The 12,917-nt window shown below is 49.2% G+C and overlaps 1 protein-coding gene across 2 annotated transcripts in view; it reads right to left on the bottom strand.

Moving 5' to 3' along the window:
• Nucleotides 1-12,917, bottom strand: part of LOC111838315 (ankyrin repeat and SOCS box protein 2-like) — a 43,368-nt gene that overhangs the window by 21,842 nt on the left and 8,609 nt on the right. For both annotated transcript variants that reach the window (XM_072702650.1, XM_072702649.1), the window contains one exon: nt 979-1,150. In XM_072702650.1, coding sequence (XP_072558751.1) covers nt 979-1,150 — 172 coding nt within the window. The remainder of the gene's footprint in view (nt 1-978; nt 1,151-12,917) is intronic.

The following is a 12,917-nucleotide window of genomic DNA, read 5'->3' as shown; positions in this document are numbered from 1 at the left end:
AAGTAATGGTGGTCATTAACTGCTAGCTAACTGGGTAAGGGTGTTACAAGGGGGTCTGTAGCTCTTTCCACCGTTTTAGGGAACATGTTTTGTTTTAAAGTAAGTTACAGGACTTTTCCCTTCTTTTCTGGAGGGCTTTTATTTCACTAAAAACGATCTAATATGGATATCCACATAATTCCATATTAGATTCGTCATGAATGTGAGTTGTTGTTATTCAGCCTGTTCTATCTTTTTTAACTTTGAGCACCCGCCCCTTTAAACGTCTCTGCACGGCCCTGCTGATATCTAGTTGGATGGCTAAATGAACACCGCTTCAGGTCCCAGACCCCTCCTCAGGGGCACTTTAGCTATTCCATGTATTTATGAAATTTCACCAGCAGCTCACTTAATTCATTAATTATGTTTAAAAAAAAAACCAATGAGATATTGATTAGCTATACAATGTATGCTAGTGGTCAAGTTAAAACACTGATGTATTAGATCCCCTCACACTCCATTCATTCAAGGACGGTCTGGGGTGCCCCTAAGGAGAGGTTTGGAAGCTGATGTTAAGTTGTATTTTCTTCTCCACAAATATACAATTAAATACACTTACTACCCGGATAAATAGCTTTTAGCATTTTCTTTGACTAAGACTTTTGCACAGTACTGTATTTCATATATTTGCACAGAGCAAGGAATTTGAGACCATTGCTCAGTTGCTCAACACCTCAACAGAGATGTTGAATGGAATTTAGGTCAGGGAACTGGGATGATAATGGAAAAAGCTTGATTCTGTAGTCAATAAACCATTTTTGCTTCCCTGGATTTTTGGAGGAAAAATAGACCCACAATATTACAAATTCACCATCATACTACAGTGCAGACCCGGTTCTTTGTATTTAATAATAAATGATTGTGTAAACAAATAAGTACTTCCTACATTATATACACATACTTCACAAGCAGCTATATAAAGCCTCAGGCAGTACCTACCTATCATTCCCACGCTGAGCCGCAATATGCAGTGGAAGTAGCCCCCCCTTGGCTGCTATATTTGCATCAGCATTTTGAGACAGCAGGATCTTCACTATATCGTCATGGCCGTTCTTGCTAGCCTCATAGAGAGCTGTGGCTCCATCAGCTGCCTGGCTGTTCACATCTGCACCTGCAATAAACAAGAGAGTGGCTATGTTACATGGGGCCTACTTGCTGGTTCCAAGCCAACACATAATATTGCTCACCCAGGGCATCATCTATCCCAATTATGACCTTCTGGCAAATGTTTTCCGATAAGGAAAACCAAATCAACACACCACTTACTGCAGGGGTGGCCAATCTTATCCACAAAGGTCTGCTGTGTATGCGGGTTTTCGCTGCAACTCCCTAATCATATTACTAATTAGAGGACTGATTGGCTGAAGCATCCTCACACCTGGGTTTGAACAGCTGACCTACAGGTTATCCCAAAAACCTGCATACAAACCGGCCCTTTGCGGATAAGATTGGCCACCCCTGACTTACTGTTTTTCTTGATTGTTTTGGAGCATTTCTCAAATGACAATTAACATTTGACAATTAACAACAAGTGTAATTTCCACACAAGAACATCATTTCTGATTCTATGAAACAAATTTCCAAATGATTTATTACATACATATGCAAACGGCTTCATACAATTGTCATTATTAATCGCCATCCATCTGCTGCAGCCAGGTGTTACGTGGGCGTCCCCTTCGCCTGGTCCAGCCGCTTGGGTCCTCAGCAATGAGGATCCTGCGAGCCAGATCACCCTCAAGGAAGTGCGCCATATAGCCGTAGGGCTGTAACTGACACTCCCTCACAAAGCAGGTAATGTGCCTCTTTCGGGACTCCTCTAGCAACCGCTCATTCGACACAAAGTCAAACCAGCGGTACCCAAGGAATCTCCAAAGGGACATAGTACCGAAGGAGTCCAGTCTTCATCTCAGCTCACTGGATAGCATCCATGTCTCACAGCTATACAGCAAGACAGGGAGCACCAGGACTCTTGCAAAGACAGGAAGAGTCACCAGAGACATGAATGTCGCTGCCAAGGCAGGTAAATCTCTCAACTAGGTCGACATTCTCCCCACAGACAGATACACTACTAATATCTGTGCCTAAAAAGTCATTAAATGCCTGGATCTTGGTCTTTTTCCAGGACACCCGCAATCCCAGACACTCAGACTCCTCACTCAGTCTCTCGAGAGCCCCGATCAGAGCCTCCATTGACTCCGCTAAGATCAGAGCATCGTCGGCAAAGTCAAGATCAGTAAATCTTTCTTCACTAACGGACACCCCACAACCCTGCCCAACACACAGTCCCTACAAGCATTGAATAGAGTAGGAGCAAGAACACACCGCTAGTGAACGCCAGAATCAACTGTGAAGAACGCAGCGGTTCTCCCTCCATTCTGCACAGCACTCACAATACCAGTGTACAGGACAGCTAAGATGTCCAGCAACTCCTGGGGGACTTCCCACAGGGCAACTCGATCAACTGAGTCGAATGCTTTATGAATATCGACAAAGGTTGCAAAGAACTTCTGCCAATACATGCGCTCGATGAGGACCCTAAGTGCAAGGATACAGTTAAAGGTAGACTTCTTAGGCGTAAAACCAGACTGCTCCAGTCGCTGACAGGCAAAGAAGTGATCATGCATCCTGTTTAGGATGACCCTAGCAAGGACCTTACTCGGCACTGAAAGCAGTGTTATCCCCTGTAGTTGCCACAATCCAGGCAATCACCCTTCCCTTTCCAGATAGGGACTATAAGTCCCATTTTCCAGTCAGTTGGGATGATGCCTGACTACCAAATGGATGCAAAGATTGCCTGCAATGCCAAGAGGACAGCCTTACCACCAGCCTGGAGAAGTTCACCCCGGATACCACAGATCCCTGCGACCTTCCCTATCCCAAGATGATTTACCACCCGTGCAATCTCACTGAGTTTGAGTGGTTCACAGCTGATTGGAGGATCAGCTTCAAGAACTGTGGACCCAGAGATGTCCAACATCCTAGCTGGAGGGTCAGCTTTAAATAACTGCTCAAAGGAGCCGGCCCAGCAGGTCATTGTCATTAGAGTGTCATCCGTAAGGACCGTTACGCATTATGGTCACCATACCTTAAGAAGGACATTGCTGCCTTAGAAAAGGTGAAACGGAGGGCTACGAGAATGATTCCTGGTCTTAGAGCAATGTCTTATGAGGAGAGGTTAGCTGAGCTGGATCTGTTTAGCCTTGAGCAAAGGAGACTAAGGGGGGACATGATCCAGGTCTATAAGATTCTAACGGGTCTGGATGCTGTTCAGCCAAATAGCTATTTCAATATTAGTTTAAATACTAGAACTCGTGGCCATAAGTGGAAATTAGTGGGAGAACATTTTAAAACAAATTTGAGGAAGCACTTCTTTACACAGTGTGTAGTTAGAGTATGGAATAGTCTTCCTGCTAGTGTAGCAGAAGCTAAAACCCTGGGTTCCTTTAAATCAGAGCTAGATAAGATTTTAACAACTCTGAGCTATTAGTTAAGTTCTCCCCAAATGAGCTTGATGGGCCAAATGGCCTCCTCTCGTTTGTAAATTTCTTATGTCCTTATGTTCTTATTCCATCACCCGCCCTGACTGCAAGTCTCCGAAGAACAGAGTCAGATGTGCGTAATTTTTCGATTCCTCTGTAAGCAGGATGTGGGTCACTAGACCACAGAAGGTGAGTACAGACTGGAGTAGCTACTGAGTCATGCACTGCGACTCCTCTCGATAATATCCAGAGTGCCCTGCGAGATGAAACACGTCCTTCTGGGAACACTGGCAACACCAACACAACCCTCTGTAATCTTCAGGATCTTATCACAGAAGGTCTCTCATATCAGGTTAGAATCAGCAGTCAAACCAAAGTGTGCAACTCTTGCGCAAACTGCATGCAAACTCATCAGAAACAGCTTATCTCCCTCAATGAGACATCACTCAAATAATACACTGCTCAAAAAAAATAAAGGAACTCTTTGAAAACACATCAGATCTCAATGGGGGAAAAAAATCATACTGGATATCTATGCTGATATGGACGGAGTAATGTGTTAGGAATGAAAGGATGCCTCATTGTTTGATGGAAATGAAAATTATCAACCTACAGAGGACTGAATTCAAAGACACCCCAGAAATCGAAGTGAAAAAATGATGCAGCAGGCTAATCCATTTTGCCAAAATTTCATTGCAGCAACTCAAAAATCGTACTCAGTAGTTTGTATGGTCACCACATGCTTGTATGCATACCTGACATTTTGCCAGGGCATTCTCCTAATGAGACAACAGATGGTGTCCTGGAGGATCTCCATCCAGATCTGGACCAGGGTATCACTGAGCTCCTGGACAACCTGGCGGCATCAGATGGCCCGAAACATAATGTTCCAGAGGTGTTCTATTAGGTTTAGGTCAGGCGAGCATGGGGGCCAATCAATAGTATCTATTCCTTCATCCTCCAAGAACTGCCTGCATACTCTCCACACATGAAACTGGGCATTGCCGTGCACCAGGACGAACCCAGGAGCCACCGCACCAGCGTAGGGTCTGACAATGGGTCCAAGGATTTCATCCCAATACCTAATGGCAGTCAAGGTGTCGTTGTCTAACCTGTAGAGGTCTGTGTGTCCCTCCATGGATATGCCTCCCCAGACCATCACTGACGCAGCACCAAACCGGTCATGCTGAACAATGTTACAAATAGCATAATGTTCTCCACGGCATCTCCAGACCCTTTCATGTCTGTCACATGTTCTCAGGTTGAACCTGCTCCCATCTGTGAAAAGCACAGGGCGCTTGTGGTGGACCTGCCAATTCTGGTATTCTATGGCAAATGCCAATCAAGCTCCACGGTGCCAGGCAGTGAGAACAGGGCCCACTAGAGGACATTGGGCCCTCAGGCCAACCTCATGAAGTCTGTTTCTGATTGTATGGTCAGAGACATTCACACCAGTGGCCTGCTAGAGGTCATTTTGTAGGACTCTGGCAGTGCTCATCCTGTTCCTCCTTGCACAAAGGAACTGATACCGGTCCTGCTGATGGGTTAAAGACCTTCTATGGCCCTGTCCATCTCTCCTAGAGTAACTGCTTGTCTCCTGGAATATCCTCCATGCCCTTGTGCTGGGAGACACAGCAAACCTTCTGGCAATGGCACGTATTGATACGCCATCCTGGAGGAGTTGGACCACCTGTGCAACCTCTGTATGGTCCAGTTATCGCCTCATGCTACCAGTAGTGACACTGACTGTAGCCAATTAGAAAACTAGTGAAAAAACAATCCGAAAAGATGAGGAGGGAAAAATGTCAGTGGCCTCCACCTGTTAAACCATTCCTGTTGTGGGGGTCGTCTCATGTTGCCCCTCTAGTGCGCCGGCGGGATCGCCGGTCCCAAGGGGTTAAAGACCTTCTATGGCCCTGTCCATCTCTCCTAGAGTAACTGCTTGTCTCCTGGAATATCCTCCATGCCCTTGTGCTGGGAGACACAGCAAACCTTCTGGCAATGGCACGTATGATACGCCATCCTGGAGGAGTTGGACCACCTGTGCAACCTCTGTATGGTCCAGTTATCGCCTCATGCTACCAGTAGTGACACTGACTGTAGCCAATTAGAAAACTAGTGAAAAAACATCCGAAAAGATGAGGAGGGAAAAATGTCAGTGGCCTCCACCTGTTAAACCATTCCTGTTGTGGGGGTCGTCTCATTGTTGCCCTCTAGTGCACCTGTTCTTAATTTCATTACAGTTTTTCTCCATTGGTTTGGCTCATTTCTTGAAACAGAAATGACATTCTCTGTCATGCGCACCAGTCAGGTGATCGCCACTAGGACCTGGAAGTAGGTGATCGTCCGGAAGATAAATAGCGGAGCTTCACAGTCTCTCGCCGCTCAGTCATTGCTAAATGACCCAAGCCTCTTCTACCTCCATCGCTGGTACTGTGAGTACTTCAGCCTTTGATTCCAGCAGTCTGATTGTGTGTATATATAGAACGGGGATTCCGGGGGGAATTCCTACTCGTTAGTTAAGGAGCGTTCTTAGATTAATCGCGTGGTTATCCTACCCTTTTCATGTACACTCCGCGTCTGGGTTACCTTCCATGCTACATTAAATATCCGCTGTCTTCCGATCTTCGCCGTGTTTTGCTACGGGAATTCCTGACAGAATGACTGAGCCCGGTGCGGTTAACCCAGCGGAGTTCGCCGCCATCTGCGACGCCGTTGCAAACCAGTCGGTACTGCTCGATCAGCTCCAGCGTGAGGTCGCGGAATTACGCCAAAGCACTCAAATCCAAGCTGCGTCTCGCGGCGAGGTGGAGGCGCTGCGGCAGGAGGTCGCGAGCCTTCGCGAAGCAGTTCGGGAGCTGGCTGGCGAGCGGCACGCACCGCGGGCGGCGGCTCGTCTTTCTTCCCCTGTTGTTGACTCCCATCTTTCACTGCCTGAGAAATGGAATGGGGTAGACAGGAAGTGCGATGTATTTCTCACTGCGTTAGATTTAGTGTTTGAGCTCCAACCTACCCGATACTCCACAGATAGACAGCGCATTGCACTTCTCGTCTCCCTTCTTACCGGACAAGCAGCGGAGTGGGCTACGGCCATTATTCGGTCCGGATCCGACATAGGGCACTCTTATCCCGAGTTCATTTATGAACTCCGTGCTACGTTTTGTCATCCGGATAGTGAGGTGGAGACCGATTCAAGGTTGTACCATCTGCGGCAGGGGGGCTCGCCCGTAAGCCGTTATACAGCGGATTTTCGCACCCTCGCAGTGCAAACCACCTGGGGTGATTCCGCTCTCCGGACGGCCTACTATGAGGGGTTGGCTCCCCGTATTCGGGATGAGCTTGCCGGTAGGGAGCTCCCCGCCACTTTGGAGGGTCTCATTCAACTGGCCCTCCGGATTCACCAACGGATGAGCTCGCGTCCGAGGCAAATCCCCCGTAACCTGCCACCCACATCGTCTCCTTATCCACCAGCTGCTTTCCCAACATCTGCAGGGGCTATCACCCCACCTCGATCCGTGGACCACCCGGGAGCTGGAGAACCCATGCAATTAGGGCGTGCCTCTCTGACCACAGCGGAGAGGGAGAGGCGTTATAGGGAAGGTCTGTGTGCCTACTGTGCCTCTCCCAAGCACCATCGCGCCGTCTGTCCCCTCCGTCCGGGAAATGGTCAGACCCGGTGAGTCCTGGGAAGAGCTCACCGGGTCCCTTACATCTTTTCTTCACTACTACGGCGGTTTCCCGCCTCACGGTTCCGGTACACCTCCAGTTTGACCACAAACGGGTTAAGACCTCGGCTTTTATTGATTCTGGAGCCGCAGGGAACTTTATTGATCTAACCTATGTCAAACAACTAGGGATGGAGCTGGTGGCGTTACCTCAGCCGGTTTCGATCACTGCGGTGGATGGTCGACCTCTGACCACCAGTCCTATTACTCACCAGACTCAATTTATCTCCCTCAGCATCGGTCAACACCATGAACGTATCCAGTTCCTTGTCACATCCATCCACTCACCTCCCATCATCCTAGGGCACCCTTGGCTCTTTCAGCACGACCCCCTCATCACCTGGACCCAACAGCGGATTCTTCAGTGGGGGTCGACCTGCTCTGAACTGTGTCTACAGACGACAGCGGGGGTGTGTGTCGTTGAGTCCGAGGTCCCCGATGTCGACCCAGAGGCCATCCCCCCTTCATACCGTGACCTAGCGGAAGTCTTCTGCAAGAAACGGGCCGTTAAATTACCTCCTCACCGGCCCTATGACCTCGCCATAGACCTCTTACCAGGTGCGACGCCACCCCGCGGCAGACTTTTTTCCCTTTCCCCCATAGAGACCAAGGCGATGGAGGAATATGTTGCTGACGCTCTCCGTCAGGGCACTATCAGGCCCTCTTCCTCACCCGCGGCCGCGGGATTCTTCTTCGTGAAGAAGAAAGACGGTGGTCTCCGTCCCTGCGTCGACTATCGGGGGCTCAACAACATCACCGTGAAGAACCGTCATCCACTTCCGCTGACCAACACCGCCCTGGACGCTCTATCCGGTGCTACCTACTTCACCAAGTTGGACCTCCGGAGCGCATACAACTTGGTGCGCATCAGGGAAGGCGACGAGTGGAAGACGGCTTTTATCACTCCCACTGGTCACTACGAGAGTCTAGTGATGCCCTTTGGTCTGTGCAATGCCCCCGCTGCCTTCCAACAATTTACTAACGATGTGCTACGGGACATGCTAGATCGTTGGGCATTCGTCTACCTCAACAACATCCTCATCTACTCCCATACCCTAGAAGAGCACATCCAACATGTTCGGGCGGTCCTCAGGCGTTTACTCGCTCATCAGCTGTACTGTAAGTTGGAGAAATGCGCTTTCCACCAGCGCTCCACCACGTTCCTGGGTTTTGTCATTTCACCCCAGGGTGTGGCCATGGATCCCCAGAAGCTGGAAGCTGTGCGTCATTGGCCCCTACCCAGGACACTTAAGCAGCTGCAGCGTTTTCTGGGGTTCGCCAATTTCTATCGGCGTTTTATCCGGGACTTCAGTACAGTTGCTGCGCCTCTCACCGTTCTAACCCGTCCTTCCACCCATCCTTACAGTCTCACTCCGGATGCCATCAACGCATTCCAGAAGCTATGTCACTTTTTTACTACTGCCCCTATTCTTCTTCACCCGGATGCCACCAAACCCTTCATGGTGGAGGTGGACGCCTCAGACGTAGGTGTCGGAGCGATCCTCTCTCAGCGGGGTCTGGACCAGAAACTGCATCCGTGTAGTTTTTTCTCCAGGAAGTTCAACCCCACTCAGCAGCGTTACGGGGTGGGGGACCGTGAACTGCTGGCCATTAAGTGGGCCCTGGAAGAATGGCGTCACTGGCTCCAGGGTGGCAGCGAACCATTCATGGTCTGGACGGACCACCAGAATCTCATCACCATCCAACACGTCAAACAGCTCAACCCTTGACAGGCACGATGGGCCCTGTTCTTTGAACAATTCAACTTCCACATTTCATATCGGCCGGGGTCCAAGAACACCAAGGCTGACGCTCTCTCCCGCCAACACGAGGCCGATGCTCCTCGGATGGATCCGGAACCGGTGGTGCCCACCGCTCGAATATTCGCCCCTCTCCAGTGGGATCTGGAGACTAGAGTGCGCCAAGCCCAGACCACGGAGCCCGCTCCGGCAGATTCTCCACCCGGCCGGCTCTATGTTCCCACGTCCATCCGGCTGGAAGTCCTTTCTTGGGCTCACTCCTCTGCCCTGGCAGGCCACCCCGGTACCAAAAGAACCTTTCAGTACCTCCAGCGCGCTTTCTGGTGGCCTGCCATGGATCGGGATGTCCGAGAATTCGTGCGAGCCTGTCCGGTGTGCGCCAGGGCCAAAACCAACAATCAACCGTTTCCGGGTGGACTTCAACCCCTCTCGGTTCCTCGTCGGCCCTGGTCACACATCGGCCTGGACTTTGTCACTGGCCTGCCGGAGTCGGAGGGGAAAACTACGATTCTCACTATCGTAGACCGTTTCTCCAAGGCGGTGCACTTGGTGGCCCTAGCCGGACTTCCATCGGCTAAAACTACCGCTGAACTGATTTTAGAACACGTGGTCCGTTTGCATGGGTTCCCCAGGGACATCGTCTCGGACAGAGGGCCTCAATTCACCGCCAGGTTCTGGAAGGCTTTTTGCCGCATGATCAACTCCTCTTGCAGTCTGTCTTCAGGTTACCACCCTCAAACCAACGGTCAGACGGAGCGGACTAACCAACAACTGGAACGCTACCTGAGATGCTTTGTTGCGGATAAACAGCATTCCTGGGCGCGCTACCTCATTTGGGCTGAACTGTCTCACAACCTGCACACTTCCGCCGCAACTGGTCTCAGTCCGTTCGAGGTGTGCAACGGTTTCCAACCCCCTATGTTCAACTATCAAGAACCGGAGATGGATGTCCCATCGGCCCAACAGTTAGTCCGTCGATGTCGCAAGCTCTGGACGCAGGCACATTTTGCCATCAAGAGGGCTAATCGTCAGTACATTGCCCAACACCGCCGTCGGCACCCCCCGGGTCGGTTGTTCCATGTGGGTGACAAGGTCTGGCTTTCCACCCAGAACCTTCGCCTCCGCACCGACTCACGGAAACTCACCTCCCGTTTCATCGGGCCGTACCGTATCACCCACCGTCTTAATCCTGTCACCTATCGTCTCCTGCTGCCTGGGACTCTTCGGGTTCATCCAGTGTTCCATGTTTCTCAGCTCAAGCCCTTTGTTACTTCTCCCATGGTTCCACCGTCCCCCGCCCCCCCTCCGCCCCGTATCATTGCTGGTGGTCCCGCTTACACTGTGCGCCGGATCCTCGATGCGCGCCCTCGGGGTCGCGGGACTCAATACCTCGTTGATTGGGAGGGTTACGGCCCTGAGGACCGCTCTTGGGTTCCGGCTCGGTTTATTCTGGATCCTTCCTTGGTCCGGGATTTCCGCCAGCGGCTGTCCTCCCGGCCGGGTCCGTCGGGTGCCGGTCCTGGAGGGGGGGGTACTGTCATGCGCACCAGTCAGGTGATCGCCACTAGGACCCAGAAGTAGGTGATCGTCCGGAAGATAAATAGCGGAGCTTCACAGTCTCTCGCCGCTCAGTCATTGCTAAATGACCCAAGCCTCTTCTACCTCCATCGCCGGTACTGTGAGTACTTCAGCCTTTGATTCCAGCAGTCTGATTGTGTGTATATATAGAACGGGGATTCCGGTGGGAATTCCTACTCGTTAGTTAAGGAGCGTTCTTAGATTAATCGCGTGGTTATCCTACCCTTTTCGTGTACACTCCGCGTCTGGGTTACCTTCCACGCTACATTAAATATCCGCTGTCTTCCGATCTTCGCCGTGTTTTGCTACGGGAATTCCTGACATTCTCAAAGTAACATGGACAAATCTCCAAACCACCTTGCAATTGTTCACAACAGAATGGCATTTCTCATTGATTTCATTAAATTGCAAATGCCTTAGTACATGTCTCAAGTGTCTCAGTGCATCTTTGCAAATGGTTAAGTACAAGTAGCCTGCAGTTAGCACAATGAGCCCACATTTGGCACATTTTCCAAATAAATAGATCTTGCTGATCTAAACTGATTAGCTGATTTTCAGTCTAATGGTTGTTCTCTCCAAAACATGTCAGCATGATTTCATCGTGTAAGTCATCATATGCACAATAGTCTGTTCAAATGTCAAAATTAGTCAAGAACATAATACCATGAACATCATATATGATGTTTGCCTAAAAACTGCAACAGAAAACTGTCCTTAGTGTTTCTCCCTCCTCTTTGTGTCAAATACTCCCTGCAGTACCTCTGCATAGGCCTGTACCCCAGGTTTGGAACCACTGGAGTAGTGGCCAGTAGCAGGCTATATTGAACTTGTGGAGGAGAATATAGAACAATCCTATGTAATTTTCCATTTCTGTTGTGTATGACTCCTCTATATGACTGATTTGATTTTTTTTACTCTATTGTAGAGAATAATGGCATTGGAAGGGAATGAAACACCTCACATCCTCGTGTTTGTTGATGAGGCTGGTTTTAACCTGGCCAAGGGCCGCAGACGTGGCCGTAACATCATTGGTCAGCGGGCCATGGTGGATGTCCCAGGCCAGCGAGGGGGCAATTTAACAATGTGTGCTGCCATATCTGAGAATGGTGTGGCCACACACATCCCCAGTTTAGGCCCATATAACACTCAAAAGCTCCTCATTTTCTTGGACCGTCTTTATACACATCTGGTCCCTGAAAATGAGAGAGGTCTCGAAGGGCCTCACCTACCACACTATGTGATCGTGTGGGACAATGTAAATTTCCACCGTGGGCCGCTCATCAGGGCCTGCTTCACCACCCATCCAAGGATGCTCATGGAGCTACTACCACCATACTCTCCTTTCCTCAATCCCATTGAGGAATTTTTTTCTGCTTGGAGGTGGAAAGTGTATGAACATCAGGCTCAAGACCAGAGATCCCTGCTCCATGCAATGGATGCTGCGTGCGAGGACATCACAGGGGATCAGTGTAGGGGATGGTTGAGACATTCGCGCCGTTTCTTCCCTCGTTGCATCGCAAGGGAAAATATCCGCTGCGATGTGGATGAAAATCTATGGCCAAACAGAGAGCAGCGCATGGATGGCCAGGAGGATGAGGATGGTGGCCAGGAGAGGGAGGGTGATGACAACAACCAGTGAAAGTGTTACTGTGGTTGTGAAACTTTATTTACTGTAAGCCCTACTGTAGGCTAGATATAATTTTTATTGTTTTTTGTTTGTGTTTATATTTCATACATGTACAGAATACTGTATACATTTTTATGTATTCTAATGTATGGAAGTTACTTTATGTGTGTCAATAAAAATGGTTACAATTTCCTTGGCAGTAGGAGTGCAGTGTGTGTGATGTCAAACGTTGGAGGCTGCTCTTACTGTAAAATCCTTTTTTTTTCAGTTTTATACATAATTGTATTCTGTTAGCTAGACCTCTGCCATGGTGACAAAACATCTAGGCATTTTGACTTGCAGTGCTTGCACAATGCCAAAGGGACGATGCATTTTGGGAGCACTGACTATTTATATGGGAAAGGAATTTAGTTTTGACACATGGGTAAACTATTTTGGGAGATATATGAGCTTTTGCAGGTGATCCATGGTGTTGTGCTGAACCATCCAGGTTATTTTGGCAAAAAGCACTAAGTGAATGCAAATGAGCCAAAGCAATTGAGAAAGATCTTTGACATTTTGATGGTACTGACTCTTTATATGGGAAAGGAATCTATTTTGAAGCATGTGTGAACAGTTTTGGGAAAGATATGAACTTTTGCTAGTGAGCTATAATGTTGCGCAGAACTGTAAGACTGTTTGGCCAAATGATCTTATAGTTTTAAGA

The sequence above is a fragment of the Paramormyrops kingsleyae genome, chromosome 19 (assembly GCF_048594095.1).
Source record: "Paramormyrops kingsleyae isolate MSU_618 chromosome 19, PKINGS_0.4, whole genome shotgun sequence".
NCBI lineage: Eukaryota > Metazoa > Chordata > Actinopteri > Osteoglossiformes > Mormyridae > Paramormyrops > Paramormyrops kingsleyae.
Note: the sequence above shows the minus strand (reverse complement) of the source record. Positions and strands in the feature narration are given on the sequence as shown.